General features: G+C 43.5%; 3 protein-coding genes across 5 annotated transcripts; 2 read left to right on the top strand and 1 right to left on the bottom strand.

The window, feature by feature from the left end:
* Window positions 1-360: 360 nt before the first annotated feature.
* Window positions 361-1,850, bottom strand: mrpl32 (mitochondrial ribosomal protein L32). Its single transcript, XM_084472355.1, has 3 exons — window positions 1,695-1,850; window positions 1,146-1,345; window positions 361-893 (listed from the first exon to the last, which is right to left on the bottom strand). The coding sequence occupies exons 1-3, from the start codon at window positions 1,789-1,791 to the stop codon at window positions 645-647; spliced, it is 546 nt and encodes a 181-aa protein (XP_084328481.1). The 5' UTR covers window positions 1,792-1,850; the 3' UTR covers window positions 361-644.
* Window positions 1,851-2,124: 274 nt separating this feature from the next.
* On the top strand, window positions 2,125-5,881 carry psma2a (proteasome 20S subunit alpha 2a). The gene is made up of 8 exons (XM_084471659.1): window positions 2,125-2,190; window positions 2,719-2,795; window positions 2,969-3,101; window positions 3,287-3,409; window positions 4,122-4,203; window positions 4,362-4,435; window positions 4,910-4,967; window positions 5,295-5,881. Exons 1-8 carry the CDS (start codon window positions 2,150-2,152, stop codon window positions 5,409-5,411), a joined length of 705 nt encoding a protein of 234 aa, XP_084327785.1. The 5' UTR covers window positions 2,125-2,149; the 3' UTR covers window positions 5,412-5,881.
* Window positions 5,882-6,315: 434 nt separating this feature from the next.
* On the top strand, window positions 6,316-22,915 carry atad2 (ATPase family AAA domain containing 2). Of its 3 annotated transcripts, none has more exons than XM_084471629.1 (30): window positions 6,316-6,623; window positions 7,243-7,412; window positions 7,637-7,692; window positions 8,145-8,328; window positions 8,791-8,878; window positions 9,067-9,154; window positions 9,371-9,610; window positions 9,762-9,882; window positions 10,682-10,696; window positions 11,317-11,430; window positions 11,672-11,780; window positions 12,063-12,178; window positions 12,472-12,646; window positions 12,881-12,969; window positions 13,365-13,524; window positions 13,838-13,928; window positions 14,369-14,546; window positions 14,869-15,005; window positions 16,421-16,547; window positions 17,626-17,812; window positions 18,292-18,477; window positions 18,737-18,872; window positions 19,357-19,553; window positions 20,084-20,243; window positions 20,339-20,461; window positions 20,836-21,009; window positions 21,134-21,700; window positions 21,836-21,978; window positions 22,292-22,420; window positions 22,643-22,915. In XM_084471629.1, the coding sequence occupies exons 1-30, from the start codon at window positions 6,429-6,431 to the stop codon at window positions 22,694-22,696; spliced, it is 4,509 nt and encodes a 1,502-aa protein (XP_084327755.1). In that variant the 5' UTR covers window positions 6,316-6,428; the 3' UTR covers window positions 22,697-22,915. The 3 variants fall into 3 exon arrangements, with proteins under 3 accessions (XP_084327755.1, XP_084327753.1, XP_084327754.1); XM_084471627.1 differs by having other exon boundaries at window positions 21,806-21,978; XM_084471628.1 differs by lacking the exon at window positions 10,682-10,696 and having other exon boundaries at window positions 21,806-21,978.
* Window positions 22,916-23,429: the final 514 nt, after the last annotated feature.

The following is a 23,429-nucleotide window of genomic DNA, read 5'->3' as shown; positions in this document are numbered from 1 at the left end:
CAAATGTAATTAAAAAAATATTTTTAAAATTTGTTTCAGATTAATTTTTCTGCATTGAGACAGAATCGTTCTAGAGAGAATCGCGATGATTATTTTTCCCACCCCTACTAAGGTTATTGTCATTTTAAGACTAGTTTCATACATTTTGTTCTGCTGTAGGATAGCCTCTGAAAGGCTTTGGGATTAAATAATAAATTTAACTTTTGATGGCTACAGCAGAAGTTTAACCAGCTTTTAACCAGTTTAACTAGCTTTAGCTAGTTAAACTAGCTTAAACTAGCTTTAGCTAGTTAAACTAGCTTTAGCTAGTTAAACTGAAGACTTTAGCTTCAGACTTGTGAAATTATCTGATTAAGGAAACATGGCTAGAGATCATTTTTATTAGCAAATTATTACATAATCATTTTCATGGCTTGCTTGTTTTGTCCATATGGTGTATTAATAATAAAAGTGTAGTAAAATAATTACTAACACAATGCAACAGAGTTTGCTTTTGAATTCCACATGTAGACATGAGACAATAGACATAACATACAAGTACATGAAACCAAATGGCAAAAAACATGCCATCCAACTCTTTGTATACGCACAATATATTTGTGTGTCTTAATGTGTTCATACACACAATCAGACGCTGGATCCCACTAACTGAACCAAGTGGGTCGTTTCCTTGCTCTCTCCACTATCCTCTTGTCTTGGTCTTGGGCGCCCGGCATCTCTCCCTCATACAGGACAACCGTCTCAGTGGCTGGAGCCTTCAGTGGGCCTCCTTCCTGGGCGTTTATTTGAATGCGAATGAGAGACGTTTCTCTGCGTACCTTCTCGTAACAGAACCCACACAGGACATGCTTCTGCTTTAGGTGGCCACATTCCAAACACGGCACCACGTTGTCCTGGGAGTTGAGTAGGTAGGTAGGTAGGGGTGTTTGAATGCAGGGTGTTTAAATGAATACGTGGACAATGGAAGTGACAGGTGAAGACGGGGACACGGACAAAAAGGGAAGAAAACATGCCAATCGTGTTAATGCTGGGAAGAATAGTGAATTGCTTAAAATAATAACTAATAATAAACTCATGTTATAAGATTTCAATAGAATTTCTCTTCAAATATATTAACCCCCAACATTTATACATTTTACCCATACCTTGACTTTTATGAGTTTTTCGACTGCTCTTCTTCTAGTACGGTTGATTTCTATAGTGCGCCTTTTCTTAGGTGCTGCCATCCACATAATGTTGTCCAGAATGCTAGGGGGCTGTTCTGGGCTCTGCTGCTCTTCATCAAGATACTCGTCCTGCTGGGGTTGGACCTGCAGTCTAGGACCATTCAATGCCAGCGCAGGGGCTAGAAGAAAAGTACATTACATTTACATTTAGCAGACGCTTTTATCCAAAATGACTCACAATAAGTACATTTGTCTGAAGAAACAGAAACAATATATCGCTGTCGGTACAGTAAGGATGTTCATAGAACCAAGTGCCAGGCACTAACAATTGTTAAGTTAACCCATTCCCTACAACACATTCATTAACACAGTGAACACATTCATCTGACAACAAGGTAAGCAGAGCCAATTGCTAGCATTGCAAGCTTAATTTAAGAAAGTACTACACATAGAGAAATATGCCTATGCTACTACAATCCTAGTCTGTTTAGATGCCCGTCAAGGACGGTGTTCAAGGCAAAAACTCACCCAAATGTCCATCAAATCCTGCAGACTGTAGAAGCTTTCCTTCTAAGTGAAGCAATGAACGTCTCAGACTATGCAATAAACCCGCTAAACTCATCATTGTGTTTGGTTTTGTGTATGCTTGATCCTAAAGCATGGATGTCAGAGTGGGGTGTCACGCAGCTCACGGTCATTGGAACTTCAAACGTCATTCATGTGCGCCAATAAAAAGAGTACGATGGATATTGTATTTTTGTATGTTATAAAATGTCAGCATTTTGAAGTTCAAGAGGCAAATATATATATATTTGAAACATGGGACTAAACGTCAAATTACAATACAAAGTGTTACACAAATAATCGATAGTTGATATTAATAACATAAAAAAAGTACACCGCAACCTCTTGCACCGGAAACGTATATCCACCAATCACGTCCAGCGTTGTTGCTTCGAGTGAAGGAACCTGCAGAAGCAAAAATGGCGGAACGTGGATACAGTTTCTCTCTCACCACATTTAGGTAAACTTAAACATAATCCTGTCGTCCTGTCGTAATCAGGCACTAGCCTGTTGTATGGTACTGTTCGTGGTTTGAAATCGATTGTTTCATGGCAACTGCAGACTTCCCTGTGTGTCTTGTGTTGCCGTATTACCGTAAAAACCTCGACGATGCGTTGTCATCCCCCTGTGCTTATGAATGGACTCGTTAGCACGCCAGCTAAATGCACGACAGAATGGAATAAACACTTACTAATGTTTATTTGTAGCAGCGTTATAAATGACAGATGGACCTATTATATGTCACTAAATATAATCAAGTTGTGCTTCATTATTGTGGATTGCTGAACACAAAGAACTGTCATAGTTAGCAATGATAGCTAAGTGCGCTTGCCAAGCCAACTTTTGGTTTCATTTCTATCTTCTTTATCAACTGACGCATTGCCGTTATTGCCCAATTATCTCAAAGTTCTAGTTCACATGTTTATATTAGAGTATTCAGATTATATAAATAATACTCCCTCAACTCAATGTGAATGTTCTTTTTCAGTCCTTCGGGAAAACTGGTCCAGATTGAGTATGCCCTGGCAGCCGTAGCGGCAGGAGCCCCCTCAGTCGGGATCAAAGGTAACAACAAAAATAATACAAATGTTGGTGTTTTTATAGCGTTTTCCATTGTTTTCTGTATGTCCACTTGACAGCGTTAAGATATTTGTTGAAAATGTTGGAGATATAGTCCAACAAAATGTAATTGATCATTCTGCTGACAAGTTTTAACTTAAATTGTCTTTGTTTTTCAGCATCCAATGGCGTTGTACTCGCAACAGAAAAGAAACAGAAGTCCATCCTTTACGATGAGCAAAGTGTTCATAAGGTGGAACCCATCACCAAGCACATAGGGATGGTGTACAGTGGGATGGGGCCTGACTACAGGTGTGTAGACTAAAGATTTTGAACAACTATCTTTACTATTACATTTGTGATGTATAGCATTGGTGATGCGTGTGATAATACATTCTTGCATAGGACTCTGCAATAGCCACAATAGTCATGATTCTGCATTTTTATGAATTTCACAATTGTTCATGACTCTGTAACTTAGTTATTCTGCTCTTTAGAGTTTTGGTACGTCGAGCCAGAAAACTGGCCCAACAGTACTTCTTGGTCTACCAGGAGCCAATCCCTACTGGACAGTTGGTTCAGAGAATTGCCTCGGTCATGCAGGAATATACACAGTCTGGGTAAGTTTTGGGTCACGTGTAACATTGCACCCAAACATGAATGTACAAGTTAGATAATGTCTCAACCGTTTCCATATTTATAATTCTGGGTTAATTGTTTATTAAGCAAGTGAGCACAAACTTAGAAAACATTATATTTTGAACCTGGCATTGCTGAAACAAAAATGTCTAATGGTCCAAATGTAATATTATCACAGTAATGTGTGCAATTTGCAATTATACTCATTGTATTGTGAATGTAAACTTTAAAGATGTTCCAAATTTCCCGGAACAGCAGAAGTTTTATTTTTATTTTTTTAATGCAGTGTTAGGGTTAGGGATGATGCCGCGTTCACACTGTACACGGATGACGGAGGGCGGAGGGCATGTCTGACTTATGGGGGACGCAATCTGATTGGGCGACGAATCCGTCGCTGACTGAAAAGTTGAACATTTCTCAACTTTTTGAAGCAGACCGAACAGATTGACCCACAATGCGAGAGCGCCCCATGCAAAGTCAATGAGATCCGTCGACGAACGTGTACAGTGTGAATGTGGCATGATTGAGCACTGAGGGATTCTTTCTTACCTCGTGTTTGTAGGGATTCAATGACACTGATATTGTACTATTCATCAGCCTGGAATAGAAAACCTTGGAGAAACATATGCAGCGATCATTTTGTTCAACAATTTGTTTTACAAATGCTTGATTCATTTTTTTCCCCCCATCTAGTGGGGTGCGTCCATTCGGTGTGTCATTGTTGATTGCCGGATGGGATGAAGATCAACCCTACTTGTTCCAGTCTGATCCTTCTGTAAGTGTCTCATTCAACCACTTGTACTGCAGTCATCGTGGTTTGTTGAACTGTTGTGGCGTGTTCTTGTTTAGTTAATCGTAATTAACACCGTGTCAGCCTACCAAGCGTTTCAGTTTTTTTTTTTTAATAATCAACTTCTTCTTTGCTCTTGGCAGGGAGCGTACTTCGCATGGAAAGCCACAGCCATGGGGAAGAACTATGTAAACGGCAAAACATTCCTAGAAAAAAGGTACAGTAAAACGGAGATTTAAGAACTTGAATTTTTTTGGTAATGAATTCTTATTCCAATAACTTAAAGCATCTAGTCTGCTTATCCAGTATCAGGAGTTGATGAATGTGTATGAAAAATGTGGTTGCTCTTAAAAATAAATGTTACCATACAAGGGCCGATGTTGGAGTGTGAGGGGCAATAGTCATAGTGTAGAAATTCAATAATTCAGAATAATTATTTTCTAATATTGGGGATTAAAAAAACATGCATAATATTTGGATCCTTAGTTGGGCTAAAAGGTAAAGGCTACTCAATTATGTACTATGTTTTTGTAGAAACCAGTTACAAGCAGTACATAACAATATGTATATTGGATATGAATTGTATTGGTTTAGGATTATATTTGTGGATGCTGTTTTATATGTACTAACACTAGTGAGTATGCAAAGGGCAGTTAAAATAATGTTGCGTTTATTTGTCCTTTCCCTCAAGGTACAACAATGACCTGGAATTGGAAGATGCCATCCACACTGCCATCTTGACACTGAAGGTATATTATGGATTTATTGCCACACTCAAATGCCTTTTTATGTCCACGATTAATTCCAAACTAGCAGGGACTGTGATCTGTAAACTAACAATAATGGTGGACTTACCAAGTAAGGGGTAATGTGTGAGCTGGTCATTATCATGAAATAAACCCTGACAGGGTGTTGGAGAAAATAGACCCCTTTTCCTAAAGGGGTCTATTTCGCCAAGTTGACTGGCTCACTACGTTATTTCTTACTTGAATGAATACCCAATCAGAATCGGGGGTTCAACAAAGCAGTGTTATAATGGATCCTGACCCCCTTCTTCTCCACGGCTCATGTTCCAGGAGAGCTTTGAGGGCCAGATGACGGAGGAGAACATTGAAGTCGGGATCTGCAACGAGGCCGGCTTCAGACGGCTCACCCCCGCAGAGGTCAAAGACTACCTGGCAGCCATTGCGTGAACTGTGTTTTTTTTTTTTTTTTTTTTTTCCTGTCTACATGACCCTGTTTTCCAATTAAAGACATGGCAGTGTATAACTACACCAATTGGCATTGTAACATCTGAATCTTTATCCGCTTGTTGCAGTTCAACTGAATTAGAAGGTGGACTATGGTTCAAGTAAAATCTCAACATTCTCCTACTTGGAACATATAATTCCCTTTATTGAATCAATGTGCATGTGAATATAATGCACCAAATGTGATTTATAATGCAACTAAAACGATTATAACCATAGTAGGAATTGGGAGTTCATGGATTGGTTATCAGTGTATGCATCCCATTGCACATGCACAAGAGGGAATAAAGGAAGAATTTGAGATTTTACTGACGATCATTGTATAGCGCTTTTTCAACTATTTTCCCAGTTTATACACTTTTTACTTTCTCTGTACGTTGATTTGTTCAACTTAATAAAATATCTTCATGTCACATTTGGTGTTTTTTCTTCTCTAAATTCAAGGAATAAACGTTAAATTCAGTGCGTGGTTGGATATTACATGATTTAGAGTAGACCCTGAGTCCTCCTTTTGCCTCTTATCTATCTCATGGCATCTTGTGCATTTGAAAGTACTACAAGTAGCGCGCGCTACCATAGCCGGAACGTTGTTTCTAACGATATTTCGTTCCGCGTATGTCATCTTAGAGCTGCTTTAAAGTTCTATCTTTCATCGTTTTTGAGGTAATAAGATAATTAACCGCTGGACTTGCATTGCACATTTCCAGTAGAATTAATCAATCTGTGGGTCTTTTATTCAATGGTTGCGGCATACATGTACCTCCCCTTCGGATTTTTACCCGCGCTACCACCGACATCCGATGACGTTTGTGGCGCCAGAATCAAGGGGCACTGGAAGAAGAGGGTGTGTGTCCTATGGCTTATTTACATCTGTCGGACTTATTCTAACGGCGTAGCATTGTTTTAACAAAGGTTCTTCAGTTGTCATTGATGCCGAGTAAAGTTACCCTGTGAGTCGAGATGGTCTTTCTACGCAGCGGTGGCAGTGGCGTGGCAAAGTCGGCTACAAGCCTCAATAGATCAGCCGACCTGAACGTTAGCTCCGAGTTTCTGTCGCTGGTTCCCGCGTTGGAGAAGAGGTCCGTCCGCAGTGCCACCAGGGCTACCCGGAGCCCAGATGACAGCCCCAATAGCTGCACCGACATCCCCACAAATGTATGTATGGGTAATGTTAGGGTTATTTACAGAATGACATGCGTTTGACCCAGATAAACAACTAATTAACGGCGGGGGTGAAGTAGCTAACCGCGTTAGCAGGCTAACTAGCCAGCATCACAACAGTAGACCGTCTCTCCGACCTGTTTGTTCACTTTCCTGACTGGCTCCAAATATTGTTATTCTTCTGTATCGAAAATAGAATATTTGAAACTGAAGTTTGCCCTATGTGGCCAAGAGTAAATTAATATATATTGTTCTCTTGTTTACTTTCTATGTAACGTCACTTAAGTTCTGAAAAGTTCTGTCTTCCTCCTTCTGTAGAAAATCCATTTCCTGAAATACACTACTTGATATGCGCCTTGAACATGTATTAATACATTAGCAAGTGATATCCAGGGGCAGTCATGGTCCATCAATTTTCGAGATAAACCTACCATACCATTCCCATACATTCAACTGCGTCAATAGAACAACGTTAACCACATGTGCTCTATGTCATTTTGTAAATAATGCTGTAATTTGACAGTTTTTTGAGGACAGGTAAACCATTGTCCTTCTATGTGTCATTTCAAACGTTCAACTTTAAGAGTCCATTTGGCTAATGTCATAACACCAGGGTCATGCTGTTGGCATGGAGAGAGCTGAGGGGAAGAAGGCGCCGGAAGAAACCAGTTTCATCCGTAACCGGCCTAGAGGAAGAGTTAAACTGGAGGGATCTTTTTCCAAAATGAATGGGACAACCAGCTCATCTCTGACTGATGACAAGGCCGGCGTACACTGCACCAGGTTACAACAGCCTGCCCTGTTATACATGTCATGTGTTAAAGCAGTCAGAGCCACATGCTTCCTTCATTCAGTGCAGTTATACTATTATCACTTCACATTGTCATTATAGCAATCCAACATATGTTGATTTACTATTTTAACACATATGGAAACACAAATTATTAGTCAATTCTTCTTGATGGTTAGAACTGGAATTTGAGGTGATTAATGATTTCTTTCAACAGAAAGTCCCCTCGGCTGCAGGGAGAGGGTAAAGCATGCAGTGGAAGGCAGCAAGCAGGTAGGTCAATAATGCACAGAAGAGCCTGCAGTAATTTGTAATGTAGTAATGTAAAATGTAGTATGATAATGATTCAATTGGCTTGTTTCTGAACGTTTCATTGATTTCTACTATCATTTTTAATTCATTCTCGTTTTCCTTTCATATGTTGGCTTTTCAGTGCATCTATTACACAATGTTATTTTAAAACCCTTAAACATCATCCCTCCAGTACTGTGGCACACTTTGATAATCAAATTGTTGAAGTCCAGCTAAAGAGGGCAACTTGTTAAGTCATACCAAATTATGAAATGCATATTAATACTAATTTACTATTGAATTTTGGAATCAGCCCACAAAATCCTGAATAGCATGTATAACCCTATAAGCTACAAACGATTACTAAAAAAAAGCATGAACTATGTTGCTTATGCTCCATGTTTGGCCTAATGTGTATTTTGTGTGTGTCTCAGATGTCTCAGATGAGGTGGAGTGCTCCTCTACCCCTAAAAGGTGTCGCTTCAGTCTGCAGAGCCAGCAGGTGGAGGAGGACGAGGAGGACGAGGACGGGGAGGACCACTCGGTGCGACGAAGCTCACGCATCACCAGACTGGACTCCCGCAAGCAGTCGGTGCTCTATGACCGCCTCATCACAAAGTAGGTCCAGTCACGCCTGGCTTCAGGAGGAACCTTTCTTCTTTAGATACTCATTCATTTGCGATCATTTGGTGTAACATTAACAACATAACATAAAATATGAAACGTTTCAAAATAGTTGCATTATGCATAGGCATAAAAAGATTTTCTTTGTGTAATTTTTGGGATTTCTTTCTCCCAAAATATGAAGGGGAAAGTGTCTCTAAATCAAACTACATCTCACTAACTCATTTCAAAACATTGTGAGAAACTAATGTCTGGAAAACACTAAAGAAAATGGATGTTGTAAACCTGTTGATGTTGTTAACAGAATGTGATGAGCATATATCAAAGTATTCATTAATTTAACATAATAATACCAATGAGTGGGATTTGTTTTAAATTACTTTTATGACATATGAAGGTGTGTCAAGCAAACGCAGTGATAGTTTGGCCGTCGGTTGTTTATCTAATTGCATACAGCACTGCTGAAGCAGTTCTCCAGAAGATGGACGACATGCAGAAGATGAGACGTAGAGTCCGAAACAGAGATAGAGACACTACAGAAGAGGTGTGTGTGTGTGTGTGTGTGTGTGTGTGTGTGTGTGTGTGTGTGTGTGTGTGTGTGTGTGTGTGTGTGTGTGTGTGTGTGTGTGTGTGTGTGTGTGTGTGTGTGTGTGTGGTAGAAAATTGCACTACCATATGTTTGACAGTAAAACTAAATGCATTCTCCTCTTGTTGGATTTATCTTCTTGAAAGCTTGGAATGTACAGTTCAGAAGACCGGAGGCGACATTCACTAAGGACGGCTCTGAAAACCCTTGATACCCAGGAGAAAGTCAGTAAAGGTGGGACAGACATTTTTATGCATTAATTAATTAATTATAGCTTCTTTTTTTTAATAACTTTTTTAATATACATTTAAATTATACTCTGAGCGACACTTTAATCAAAAGTTTCCCACAAGAATGGTGTAAATCTGCTTGTTTGAATCAAGATGTGATCAATTCTATCCATCATCTATGTTCACCTCCAAATATTGTTGCCTACGGTTAATTTCACAGATGTTGAGAAAGAAGATGAAGATGACAACGAGAATGTAGTGAAGGAGGGGGAGGTGGAGGAAGAAGAGGGGGAAGACGAGGATGAAGGGGAAGAGGGGGAGGAGGAGGAAGATGGTGATGATGATGATGATGATGATGATGATGATGATGAAGAGGGGGAGGATGAGGAAGGAGACAACCAGAAGCGCTACGACTTCAGGAAGAGAAAGGCCGTGGATCGCTATCAAGCCCCACAGAAGGGTAGGTTGCTTTGTGGTTCCAGAAATAACAAAAATGAATGAGTTTTATCAAGGCTCCCTCTGCATTACAGAAGTGTGCCTCTCTTCTTGATTTCTCGTCCTGTTCCCCCATGACCCCATCTCCATCAACCATGTCTTGTGTGCCCTGTCAGAGCCCAAAGAAACCCGGAAGCGCTCGCTGTACTTCAAGGGCCACTCCTCTCCCACCAGACGCAGGTTCAGGTTCAACGCCAACGCCCCCAGAAGCCCCTACAGCCGCCGGAGAAGCAGCAGGTTAGTGCTGTAGCCCAGCCACCGGACCATCCACATCCACTGCACCAAGGACTGAAGCAGGCACGGCTTCCTGTCCCAGTGATAGTGGCCACCTATGTTCAGTGTGCCATTTTGTTTCTACGAACCACCAATTGACCTGTCGCTAAGCTCCGCTCTTAGAACGCAGGTGAGCCAATGACATTCCAGCCGCAACTATATTCGGACATCGGCTCAGACAACCCCATTGAAAACAACAGGGAGGAGGCATAATATAACAATTTAATGGTGGATTTATTTTGTTTGTGGAAAAAACAACAACATGGTCAAACAATGTGCTTGGGGAACATGTAACACAGTCAGTCGGTATCCCGAGAGGCTGCAGAATGGGGTATGTTTCATCCCTTTTCCCAAGCCACAACGGGACAAGAAAAATTGTGTAATGTGGATCAGACTGTGTGGCAGGCCAGAATACCAACTGAATTTAAGCTTGTTACCTTCTGCATGTAAGTTTTGAATATACCCCTCCATAGCGTAAAGTAGTCCCTTTTGATTGATCCTGGAATAAATTTAATATTTTTTCGCCCAAAACTTCTCCAAAACCTGCTTTGATATACTGTCAGCTGACATTTTTCCATATGTTTTTGTTATCAAGTCTGGTTTGTTTGTCCGTTTGTTTGTTTGTTTTGCTAAAGTCCCCCCAAGTTTTTAAAGTGTGCATTGCCATCGGCGTTTGAATGTTCTATCCCTAGCTTGCGTCAATGCATGTACGTACTTTTTATTTCTACTTTTGGTTTTCTCTTTCTTTCTGCTGTATCCTTAGGAGTAGTTCTGAAAGGTAAGACAGCTTCTGTTCTTTATTTCAGTCCCTTTACTCTTTCCTTCTGTTCGTATCTCAGGGTAGCACTGTTTGTTCCAATTTTTGCCACACCTTGGGGAAGGTGTTAATCATACAATCAGTTCATTTAAATAAAACTTATGCTGTTCACACTGCCTCTCCTGGTGTTGTCCAGTGTTCAGTGTTTTATAAAGGCAAATCATACCAGATCAAATATGGTAGTTTGTTGGATTCTTGCAGAACCTACCGCATAGTTTAAATACAATGCTAATATAAACATTTGATCAACAACAGAAGGTCGATTTGAATTCCTAATTAAAAGGCCCAATCTTCATAGCTGTTGCATACATTCAAATTCTATTCCTATTTTGAACATATTCATTGAACTTGAGTTCAAAAAATGTCCGCTACCCCTGTAAATCTGCCAAAATCCTGGTGTTGCAAGAAGTTTCTTTCAAGCTTTTGCCTTTGAAATATACACACAGCTTTTTAATATTAAGCAGTCTGTCTTCTCCCTTGAAAATCCCTTTTTATGTGTGGTTTGGGTGCAACCCCCAGAGGGTGCATGTAATAATGGATCCACAGGCAGACATTGCAGCATGTTATCCTTTCATTATCAGAAGGAGGCATGCCATCCACAGCAGTGACTCCACGCTGAGCAGTGACTCTTCCTCCTCTGATGAGGAGACCTTCCAGAGAAGGAGGAGTAAAACCAGGAGCAAGCCGGTCAACAGGTGAGCTGACTCAGCACCACCGTTCAGAGTAGGCTAGTGACCTGCACACTTTAGCCACAACACTGTCTGTGGCCTCCATACTGTCAAGGATAAATTTGATCACCTCATTCATGTAAACCTATATATTAGTGTTTTTGAGAATGAATGTTTTTTGTACTCGTTCAGAAAAAAACAAGTATCCAAAGCCTTACTCCCTTCAAATGAGAGATAATGTATCAAACATGACCTTTCTTTGATTTAGATGTCTACCCATGAACCTGGTGAAGGAAGACCTACTGGGTATCCACAAGGACAGAATGAAGATCGGGGCCAGTCTGGCCGACGTGGACCCCATGCAGATAGATAAGACGGTAGGACCTTTATGGTGAACCTCTGCATTGAACATCAGCTCCATGGAAAATGCTGAGATTCAGAGATTGAGAATGAGGAACCGTTCACACTATGTCGAACCATTCTGAATTTGTATTTTGTGTGCAGAATGTAATGTTTCTAATAAGCATTAGAAGCGCTTTTCTGAAATAAATGTTTGGTTCTCTGACCAAAGAGGATCCTGGAAAGCTGCTTTGGAAGGAGAACGTTTTTGAAGAACGACGGGCTGGAGAGAAGTGTTTGACCGTGTCTTTGTGTTCCAGGTGTGTTTTGACAGCATCGGGGGGCTGGGTAGACACATCTCATCCCTGAAGGAGATGGTGGTCTTTCCTCTTCTCTACCCTGAGGTCTTTGAAAAGTTCAAGATACAACCACCCAGGTAGTTTGTGTGTGAATTCTTTATTTCAATTTTACTAGATGAAGTATATCCTCTGTCTAGCTTATATTAAATGATATAGCAGACTTTCAACAGCTTACTACAGCTTGATATTAACATGTCAAACTTCCATCCAAAACAGTTTGTACCAAACAATTTTAAAGGCATGGTGTGGACACCTTTTTGAAAGGCAGTTGTATTGAAACCAGACGTCAGTGTTGCTGGTACCGACCACAAAACATGTGTGAGAAGACAGCCCATCCAGAGGACTGAACTGTTTGTCCTGGTGTGAACAGGGGCTGTTTGTTCTACGGCCCTCCCGGCACGGGGAAGACCCTGGTGGCCAGAGCTCTGGCCAATGAGTGCAGCCAGGGGGACAAGAAGGTGGCCTTCTTCATGAGGAAGGGGGCCGACTGCCTCAGCAAGTGGGTGGGGGAGTCCGAGAGGCAGCTACGACTCCTCTTTGACCAGGTGGGTTCATGCCTTACATCACCAGCCACAATAAAGTAGGAATGCGTGATTATGGATGCATAAAATTACACCAATGTCTTTTTATGTATGTCCCTCTGAAATGCTATACAACTATTGTCTGTCACAAAAATATACATAGCCAGCCATTTGCCTTTTTTAGGCCAATTCTTTAAATGGAAGCTGATTTGGAGAAGGTCAGTAAGATAATTTGTGTCCCATGGAATCGGTCCACAGGCGTACCAGATGCGTCCAGCCATCATCTTCTTTGACGAGATTGATGGCTTGGCCCCAGTCCGGTCCAGTCGGCAAGACCAGATCCACAGGTGAGCAGCTGTTTGTATTATGTTACTGTTGGTACACATGGAGGATGGGGAATAAAGTAAAATTTAACCTCTACTTTCACTGAAGAAAAGCAATGGCAATATTTCCTTGTATATAAGAAAGATTTATGTTGACACTCCTGATAGTTAACATGCATGAAGATCGGTTTAAGGAAATTAAGCTGTAGCTCACACTGGTATCAAATATCAAAATGTTGAGGCAAGCAACCACAAAACTGTCTAGGGCGGACGCAAAAGCCTGAGTAGATGTGAAAATGATCCCAGAAGCGTCATACAGTTAAATGTCCCTCTAATGGGAATGTGAGACATCAAAGGAACACTACCATCTGCTCTCTCTATACCCTCTGAATTGAATGGTGTTTTTTTCCCCCCAAAAGCTCCATAGTGTCCACTCTCCTCGCTCTGATGGACGGGCTGGACAGCCGGGGGGAGGTGGTGGTGATTGGAGCTACCAACAGACTGGATTCCATCGACCCCGCCCTCAGAAGACCGGGACGCTTCGACCGGGAGTACCTCTTCGGCCTCCCTGACAGAGTGGTAGGAGTCCAGACCCAGCCCTCCTCCCCTGATCATACCCTCCAATGCCAGAACGGAACACGACTGTAGCGAGTAATAACACAATAACACCACTATGAGGTAGTGTCACGATGCAGGGCTAGTAAAGGAACAGTCTGACCCAGGACTTCCCTTGCAATGACATCTGCATTGATCATTGTTACCATGCCATCATAATGTTACGCAAATCAAAAGCAGACTGGCATAACCTGTTCATAAAAAGCCTACACACGGAAACAGGCACACTGCTTTTTGCTCTAGTCAATGATTTGTAATGGCAATGTTTGCATTCCAGGCCAGGAAGGACATTCTGAAGATCCACACCAAACAGTGGTCTCCTCCGCCCTGTGATGCCTTCTTGGAGGAACTGGCTGACAAATGTGTTGGTATGCATACTTTATTTATCCTTATATACACATAACAAGGATGGCATGATGTAGGCCTTTCAATTAGGCAATGCCTGCCAAGTGACGAGTGACGCGTAAAGCCAGAGGTTTTTGTTGTTAATTAATCATAGCTGTCATAGCTAGCAATGCCTGTCAAATGATAGGCATTACGCATTACACTTCAATTAATTTCTTCTAGCTTGCTGGATAAAATATTCAGCAGTGGTTGTTTTTCCCTGCAATGTGTTTTATGAGTGTTTCTCTCAATGAGGTGAGGTGAGCGATGTGACGGTGTGGAGAAAAACCTGTTGACGAGTGTGGAAACACATCCTGCATGAAAACCTCTAGCTGGAGAAGCACGCCTTGGGTGCTGCTCACACCGGGTCCAAAATCAACTGTTTGAATTCGGTCTTTGGTCTAACGTGAGCCTTGTCTCCTAGGTTACTGCGGGGCAGACATCAAGGCGGTGTGCTCCGAGGCCGCACTGTGCGCCCTGCGACGACGCTACCCCCAGATCTACTCCTCGTCCCAGAAGCTGGTCCTGGATGTCGACTCCATCGCCATCGGCAGCAGGGACTTCCTGTCCGCCATGACCAAGATGGTGCCCGCCGCCCAGAGGTACCCCGCCCCGAGAGCTAACCTTGTTCTGGAAACCTGGCGTTTTTTTGTTAAATAAGTGCTTTGTAATGCATGCAATGCATTAATTAAATGGTGACTTTGAGGAGAATATGAAGAATCAGTAAAAAAAAAAAATGAAATAAACAACATCAGCCAATGCAATGTGAGAGACGTCTGCATAACTGGTTTATAATCCGAATAGTAAGTCATTGAACACGGCGAATGATCAGGGTTTGCTGCGGCTCCATCTCCTCGTCCAGAACAGTATTGCCGTCTGCCTGGTTCAAAGTGTGCAAACTGACTGTGAGCGTGGTACCTGTAGGGCGGTGGTGACGCCAGCCAGGGCCCTGATCCCAGCCCTGGTCCCCCTGCTCGGCGCCTCCCTGCACAACCTCCTGGACACTCTGGCCCGGGTCTTTCCTCACGTCGAGCTGGGGCTCAAGAAAAGAGGACTCACAGGTGCTTGTTCTTTTTGTTGTTCCCTTTGCCTTCATCACTGTATAAGGGAATGGTTTCGATGGAGTCTGTTTTTATCTCTCAGATTGGTATCCGTATGGACACTTTTCACAAAGGTCTTAGTCTATTACCAGTGCCTTGGTGCATACAGTCAGCAGACCCATAATGACTGTTATGTGCCACACCTGTGGGGTCCATGACGCTGATATACTGTAATAACATTTACTGAACCATGCAGACCTGACTCATACTTCTGAATACGTCTGTTTCATCGTGTCCGTTTCAAGATGTTAAGGGCTGATTATGGTCCCACGTTACGCAACGCAAGGGGGTTACGGACCCGTTACGTCCTTGCAGACCCTCCTTGCATCCACCGTAAGGGCCTGACGTGCGCCTCCCAAAAATTGTAACCTTCCATCCAGACGACACAGCAGCAAGGGCTGTGATTGGTCCGCTCACTAAAACCTGACGCAGATCCAAAACAGGTTCACGACTGCGTCGAAGCGTCTGCGTGGTCATTGCGTTGCGTGAACGTAGAACCATAATCAGCCCTTTAATCGTATGCAGGACAACGGCGTGATGACCAATGAAACGCCTGGATTTTGGTGGCAGATCACAACATGACAGAACACGTAGAGTAGGAAGTAGGCATGGGCAAAATGATTCTTTTCCGGGAATCAGTTCTTTCAGTTCCCTTCACTGTCACAAATCGTTTGTTTGATTCGTTCGTTCAGTTCGTTCAGTTTGTTGGGGGGGGGGGGGGGGTTTATACGCGATCGCGGGCAGACCAGGTTGTTGAGGGGGGGGGGGGAGAGAGTTATGCGCGATCGCGGGCAGACGCGTACACGCGATTACGACCCCAAAATACGGGACAAAGTGCATCCCGTATCAGTTCATTACGGACAGGTCTTTTAGTTGCCAAATACGGAACGATCCCGTATTTTACGGGACGGTTGGCAACCCTATTTGGCAGGGCATCTCAGGTGTCTGGCCTCACCACTTTGCTTTTAAATATGAGGTACGCCCGCAAACGGAGCCTTTAAAACCACCAGAAGGTCTCAGACGGTGACGGTGCTCGGGAAAACAGCTAATTTCTGTAGCATTAGCCTACGACGCCGCTCGAGCATTACACGTGTGGTTTGAGAACGTTTTAGACTCAATCAATATGAGAACGTTTTAGACTCAATCAATATGAAGTCGAGGGGAGACGAAGCTCTGTTCGTTTGTATCTTTTATTTACTATATTGATTGAGTGACCATATTTTTATTTTATGTAAAAAAAAAAAGGAATCAGTTCTCTTCTTTTTGGGAATCAGTTCTCGTCGTTCACCTTCGGGATTCGTTCGTTCTGACCGAATCGTTCGCGAATCGCCCATGCCTAGTAGGAAGTGACTAACGTGTTAAGTATTTGTGTTCAGATGTCCCCCGCGGTGTGCCTGAAGACGATGATGTGGTGCTCAGTGAGGATGAAGAGGGCCTGTCCCCTCGCGCCTCTCAGCCACAACCCAAGACCCCCGCTGCGCCGGGACGCCTGGACTTCACCCGGTATGTTGCATTCATCTTCAGAAGATCAAGTGGTGTAACCAGTCTTCACAGGTCCCGAAAACATGATCGACCCGGGAAATGTGTTCCGAGATCCGATTGGATCTGATTACTTGAAGAAAAAAAACATCAACATTTATATATATACACCAATCTGTTTTTCACCAAGATATCTCCTCTCGGTCCGAGAGGAGGGCGACCTGTTATCTGAGACTGGTAGGGTATTTTATGGACCTGACAAACCCGCAACTTAAAATGGCTACAAAAAATTCAGTTCTACTGATAAAAACATTTTTCATGTCAGAATCAACTTATAAAAGGGGATAAAAATATCAGAAAGCCCGACCGTGAATAGGCTACAGGGACACTTTTAAAGATGCAATGAGTCGACCTGTAACTGTCAGCCACACCTAACACACCTAACAGTGCTTACTTTCTTCTCGTCTTTGTCAACAATTTGCATGAAGGCGGCCCATAGAGAAGAGTTGCGGCTAGGTTTGCCCCTTTTATATTAAGTTTCTTTGGGCTTATTTTTCCCTTTGTCGAGAAGGTAACCGTCCTTACCATGCGCCTTTCCTACGCTCTACCTCAAATCGATGGTGCTTCTCCCCTTATTATGCGTTCCTGTGGTCTTGTCACCTTATTTCCCGCTCTTGTGATCTGATCCTCATGGTCTCCCTGATCATACCCAGGACACCGAGCACCTCTATGCGTTTCTCCCGTGATCAGTGCTGATCACGGATCTTCTCAGCTCCACTCAGGCATTACACATAATGATAAACAGACCCGGGACCTGCGGTGTTAACGGGACCTGACCTGGACCCAATTGACCATAACACAACGTGGACCCTTACCCGTAGATGTCCCGGGTTGGGTGTTGGATCCTGGGGTTCGGGTGGACCGTGAAGACCTATAGTTGCTACTTGTTCCTGCCCGAAAGATACGCTTTTGTCCTGCCCCGTTTTGTAAATTAAGCGGAAAAATGTCTCCATTCTTGGTTTGCTGTTGTTGAGTTGGATCGAACCCACTCCTGAGTTAAAAGAATCCCCCATCCTCCTTGTTCTCCCGCCTCCCCCTCCAGCACGGCGCTGAGCCAGCCCACCTCCTACCGGCCCAGGCTGCTGCTGGAGGGCCGGCCCGGCTCTGGCCAGAGCTCCCATCTGGCCCCTGCTGCGCTCCACGCCCTGGAGAAGTTCACTGTCTACACCCTGGATGTGGCCGTCCTGTTCGGAGCCAGCGCTGCGGCACCAGAGGAGACGTGTGCTCAGGTACAACCGGGGTTTAGTACCGGGGTTTGGTTAGGCATAGTGGAGTGACCAGGCACTAAAACACACACACACACACACACACACACACACACACACACACACACACACACACACACACACACACACACACACACACACACACACACACACACACACACACACACACACACAGGTTTAGTTCTTCTGTATGGAAAGAGGAATGCACATCAATGATATTTCAAGAAGAGGTCTTCAGGGCTATGAAACCGTGGTATATTCACTTTGGTCTTTGTTGTTTGGATCTTTTCTTAGGCTACAGTATGTTGTATCTGACATGATAAATGTTTTTAGCAGAAGAACTGCATTTCAAGTAACATTATTACCGTGTTTGTCAGGTCCATTAACTAGCCTACCTGTAATTTCTGACTTTTAAAGACCTCCAAATCCAACCGTACTTTTAAAAGCCGTTCACCTTGTGGAACAAAATGTTTTTCATGCAGATGTTTCTGGAGGCGAAGCGGACCTCTCCCAGTATCCTGTACATCCCCCATGTCGGACAGTGGTGGGAGGCTGTGGGGCCGGCTCTGAGGGCCACCTTCCTCAGCCTGCTGCGCTCCATCCCTTCCTTCTCCCCCATACTGCTGCTGGCCACCTGTAACCTGCCTTACCACCTACTCAGTCCAGAGGTACACTCAGAGACCCCCTAGCAAACAGTGCTGCACAAGGCTCTTTCAACTAATGGATCATTTCATAATAGTAACCCTCCAGGTGTAAGCCATGCTGTACCCCAAAAACACAGACAAACCCATTGTACATCGTCCCCACATTATGTTTCTACTACCGCTTTTATTTTGAAGGTTACTTTGGTGGCTTGCCAGAATGCTGCAGTGATTCAAGAGTGATTTCCTTTACAGTGCTTACAGTGTTCCTCTCCTGTCTTTCCAGCTGAAGGAGTTGTTTTGTCTGGAGTACGGGGAGGTGTTTCCCGTCCCGGTGCCCAGTAGCAGAGAGAGGAGGAACTTCTTTGAGGACTTGATCCTCAACCAGGCAGCCAAGGCCCCGTCTTCCAAGAAAAAGGCTGGTAAGAAACGTGATTCGCGATTTTGTAAAAATATTTATGAATTGAGAAAAATATTTATTTTTTAAAGAAATGTCACAGATGCTGTAGTGTTTTGCAGACTGAGCTATATATTGCTTATTGGAGCTAATATGTTTCCTTTTGGGTCTGCTCTTGCATAATGGACTTGCAAAGAATGGAAAGTGGATGGATGTTGTCAGTTGTGTGACAACAAAATGTTATTTTCCATGGGTCATCAATGTTACTGTATTTGTGGTTGAACGTGAACAGGAACAAGTGATGACAAGCATGTTTCATTTGTTTTGTTAAATATGATAAAATTGACAGTACCTTTTTACCCACACTGTCAAAACCAGCTGCTAGGGCTCCCTTGGATTTTGTTTGGATTGAATGGTTCTGGACAGCTGCTACTTGACTCCATCAAGGGCTAGTTAATGGACTCTGACTTGTGACCCAAGTCTGAACATCTCTTTTCCCTCCTCCTCAGTGCTCCAGTCTCTGGAGGTGCTTCCTGTGGCCCCGCCTTCTGCCCCTCGTCAGCTGACCAAGGAAGAGACCCAACGATTGGAGGAGCAGGAGGAGGCCACGTGGAGGGAGCTCCGGCTCTTCCTGCGTGATGTCACCAACCGCCTTTCCATGGACAAACGCTTTAAGGCTTTCACAAAACCTGTGGATCTAGAGGAGGTAGGCTTATTCTCTCCACCAAAAAATCATTGTCTGCTTATAGGTGACTTTTATATACTATTATACCACCAGGTGTGAGTTTGATTAGCCGTTACCAGCCGTTTTGAAAATCTGCCTCTTCTGACATCACAAGTGGGCGTGTCCACCTAGAGTGCTCGATGGACTGATTTGACAGTCAGTTGCATTCTTTCATCATTTGTGCATGCATGTGATTGACGGCAAACATATAAGAGAAGTGATGCCCTGATTGGTCAGAAATTAGCCAGGTGCTGGCTCACAAACCATTGATTCGTGATTATTTCACTCACAAATCACTAAGCACAGACGGATGCCTACAGCATTTCTTACAAAATAAACAAAGATTCTATCTCTTTCTAACCTACAGCACATTTAGCCTAATTAAACAACATATCATTGTGCTATAGTTTTTTTTACAACTTGTGATATGTTGTATAAGAAAATTGTAAATAGTCATGTTTGCTTATTATGTTTAAAATCGAGCATCCATTCCATTTGTGGTGGTGTTGCAGGTGGAAGACTATGCTGAGGTCATCAAGGAGCCTATGGACCTGGCGACGATTCTCTCAAAGATTGACCGCCACCAGTATGGTACAGTCAGGGAGTTTCTCTATGATGTCGACCTCATTTGGAAGAATTGCCTGGAGTACAACCCTGACAGAGACCCTTCCGGTAACTACTATACATAAATACCATACATTTATTTACATATAAATACTGTAAATAGACAATGTCCTGTGTGTGTGTGTGTGTGTGTGTGTGTGTAGACCGTCAGATCCGTCACAGGGCTTGTGCTCTGAAGGACACCGTCCACGCCATCATCAAACACGAGTTGGACGAAGACTTTGAAAAGATCTGTGAGGAAATCAAGGAGTCCCGCAGTAAAAGAGGTGACAAACAAAGAAACATTAGTGTTGAAGGTTTTGTCTGTAAGAATCAAGAGTTATTTAGTAAAGAATCATATATCAGCAGAGAGCAGAATAATCCCTCTCTGCTCCCTCCCTATTTACCTTTTTCTGCCACTCTCAATTGTAGCGTGGCAGAACAATTGTAATTCAGAGGCCGGTGCTGTCAATTCCAAACCGATTTCTCAAAGCACATTCCCCTCACAAATAGCTAGACTATTTCTAACACATGACACTCAAATAAAAGCTCATAATTCTTGCCTGCCTACCTTTTTGGATTCTTAATCAACCAAAGTGTTTGCCTTTGTCTTGACTAAGGAACACTTAAGCCAACTCTCTGTATCTGTTCCTGTCTGCAGATTGGTCCACGTCTCGTTCGGCCCCGTCCTTCTACCATGTGCTTCCCAAGCAGCCCAAAGCCTGTGCTGCGGAGGCCAAAACCAGTGATGTAGCTCCTGCTCAGGAGCCTGTCCAACCCGCGTGCGCCACCTCTTCTTCCAATTCCTTTGTCATAACGACACCCAAGAACACAGGTAAGATCACCCAAAACAGCTAGACGTATGGCGGATTGAATGGATCAGTCGTAACGGATTAGATGTAACGGATTAAGGAACACACCAAGAGTTTAGATATCTTCTCCCTCCTGCTCCCTTTCAGTCCAGAAGAAGAAACGCCGCCGGAGCCGCTGGAGCAAAGGCGTTATCTCCAAGAAGAAGTCGACGTGCTCTCCTCATACCCCCAAGGACGAGGAGGAGGAGGAGGAGGAGGAGGAGGAGGAGGCTGGAGGGACGGAGAGTGACGAGGGGTCGGCAGGAGAGCGAGAGGTGGACCAGTGCGCCCAGGAGGAAGCAGAGGACAGGCGTGGGGGAGTTCCAACAGAGGCTGGGCAGCAGGACGCAAGCCCGAAGCCCAATAACAGCCCTCAGAAACCAACCAACACAGGGGTGATCGACGAAAGCGTCAACCAGCACGCGGGCGGGCAAAGTAGCGGAAATGGTGGCCAGAATGTGGAACTCAAAGAAGCGTCAGGGGAGGAGCAGAGTGATCTCGTGACCTGTGAAGAAGAGGGAGACGTAGCTCCATCCAAGGAGACCGAACCATCAGACCCCATGGATGTAGGGGTCTGTGAGGGGAGCGGCCTGGCAGGCTCGGACAGCTGCGTACCTCCTAGCCAGCCTACCCACAATGGCACAACGGGGAAAATAGATGAGGATTCACATGCAGGTCTGTTTGCTACTATTCGCTCGGGAGATATACGACAAATTATGTTTGGTTGATTATTTTCATGTTCAATTTAAGAGCAATATGTGAATTATTCACACCCGACAGATGCACCAACGGCTTTGCATTTCCTCTCAGAGTCGAGTGTGAGACGCGTGACGAGGGGGCTGAAGACGGCCGTGCAGCAGCAGCAGCAGCAGCAGATGGTCGATGAGGAAGCAGCTGTGCCGGTTCTGGTCCAGAAGACTCCTCCGCTGGAGGTGGACAGAAATAAGCTTAAGGTATACCACAGGGTCCATACCGAGGCCCATACAAGTACTCTTTATCGACGTTCTAACAAAAGAAGTCTCTGTTAAACATGGACATTTTGGGGCGCCCGGTGGTTCACCGAGTAGAGCGTGTACCATTTAGGCACAGTCCGCAGCGGGTTCGAATCCTGCCCGTTGTCCTTTGCTGCATGTCCTCCCCTCTATCTCCCATACTTTCCTCTCTATCTCACTCTAATAATAAAACCAAAAAATAAAATCTTTGAAAATAAAAATGTGGACCTTTTACTTATTTGTTGCTTTGCTCTCGTACGTTCTTCTCGGACAGGACCTGCTGGAGAAGATTGTGACGAGAACAGAGAGCTACGAGGTCCGGCAGCTGGAGAAGCTCTACGCCCTGCTCTGCCAGAGCATCTACAGACACCGACAGGAGTACAACAAGGCCACGCTGTTGAAGGTGAGTTCATTCATTACCAGGAGAAGAACATGATAAACATGATGGCATGATGACAAGAATGATGGTCAACGAAAGAATGATGGCACAAAATACTTAATGCAGAGAAATCTTTAAAAAGCCTTGCCTAGTGAGGTGGCTTTTTGTTTTGTTTAACCCTTATATAAGCATGCCATGTTGTTTGAAATACTTCAACACACGATCTGCTTTGTGTTTTGTCTGTAGGAGATGGAACAAGAGATTGATGACTTGACGACAACAGTTTTACCATCTTTTTAAACATGTGGACCTGTATTAGTTAATTGTGTCTCCCATGACTGATTAGTAGGTTTCCCTATATAGTTGTATTCTTCCCTATTTAGTTGGATAGAATAAGCAATGCAACTCTATTTTTATAGGACTACAAATAGTTTTTTTTATAATAAAAACTATAGTTTTTATGTATATTTAATGAAGATACCCCCCCCCCCCCTAATTCTTGTTTTGTATGTCTTTTGTGTGCTGAAGGAAAAATAAAAAAAACATGTTTCATAAATGGAATGCCATGTGTGCATGTTTAAAGATCTTCCTGTTTAGTATCACAACATCAGCCACTGTATCTGGTCTCCAGGGATATCGAAGAGTGTCTAGATTAATTTAAAACGGCTAAGTATGTGTGTACTGAAGGACTTAATATTCAGAGTAGCATTAATCGAAAGAGCAATTGTGTCAAATGTGAAGGGTTACCAAAAAAAACAACACATAATAAATAAAACACCTTTGACGCATGATTGCTGCGAATAAAACCAGCATGTATTCAAACATCGTTTCACTTGCGGACATAAATAGAAATGCAATATTTTCAATATAGATTAAAAAAATTATTTATTTTAGCGTGGTACAAAACCACCCCGCACAGTATAAAATCGGAGCATTGCCAGTCATGGTACATGTCTAATGGTGTCCTCAAGTAGCCTCTGGAGCCTCCTGAGCGTTCTGAAATGACGGGTCATGTGAGGACATTTTGGCAGCA

Source organism: Micromesistius poutassou (genome assembly GCF_964030765.1).
Source record: "Micromesistius poutassou genome assembly, chromosome: 8".
NCBI lineage: Eukaryota > Metazoa > Chordata > Actinopteri > Gadiformes > Gadidae > Micromesistius > Micromesistius poutassou.
The sequence above is the reverse complement of the archived record's forward strand: the minus strand, read 5'-3'. Positions and strand labels throughout refer to the sequence as shown.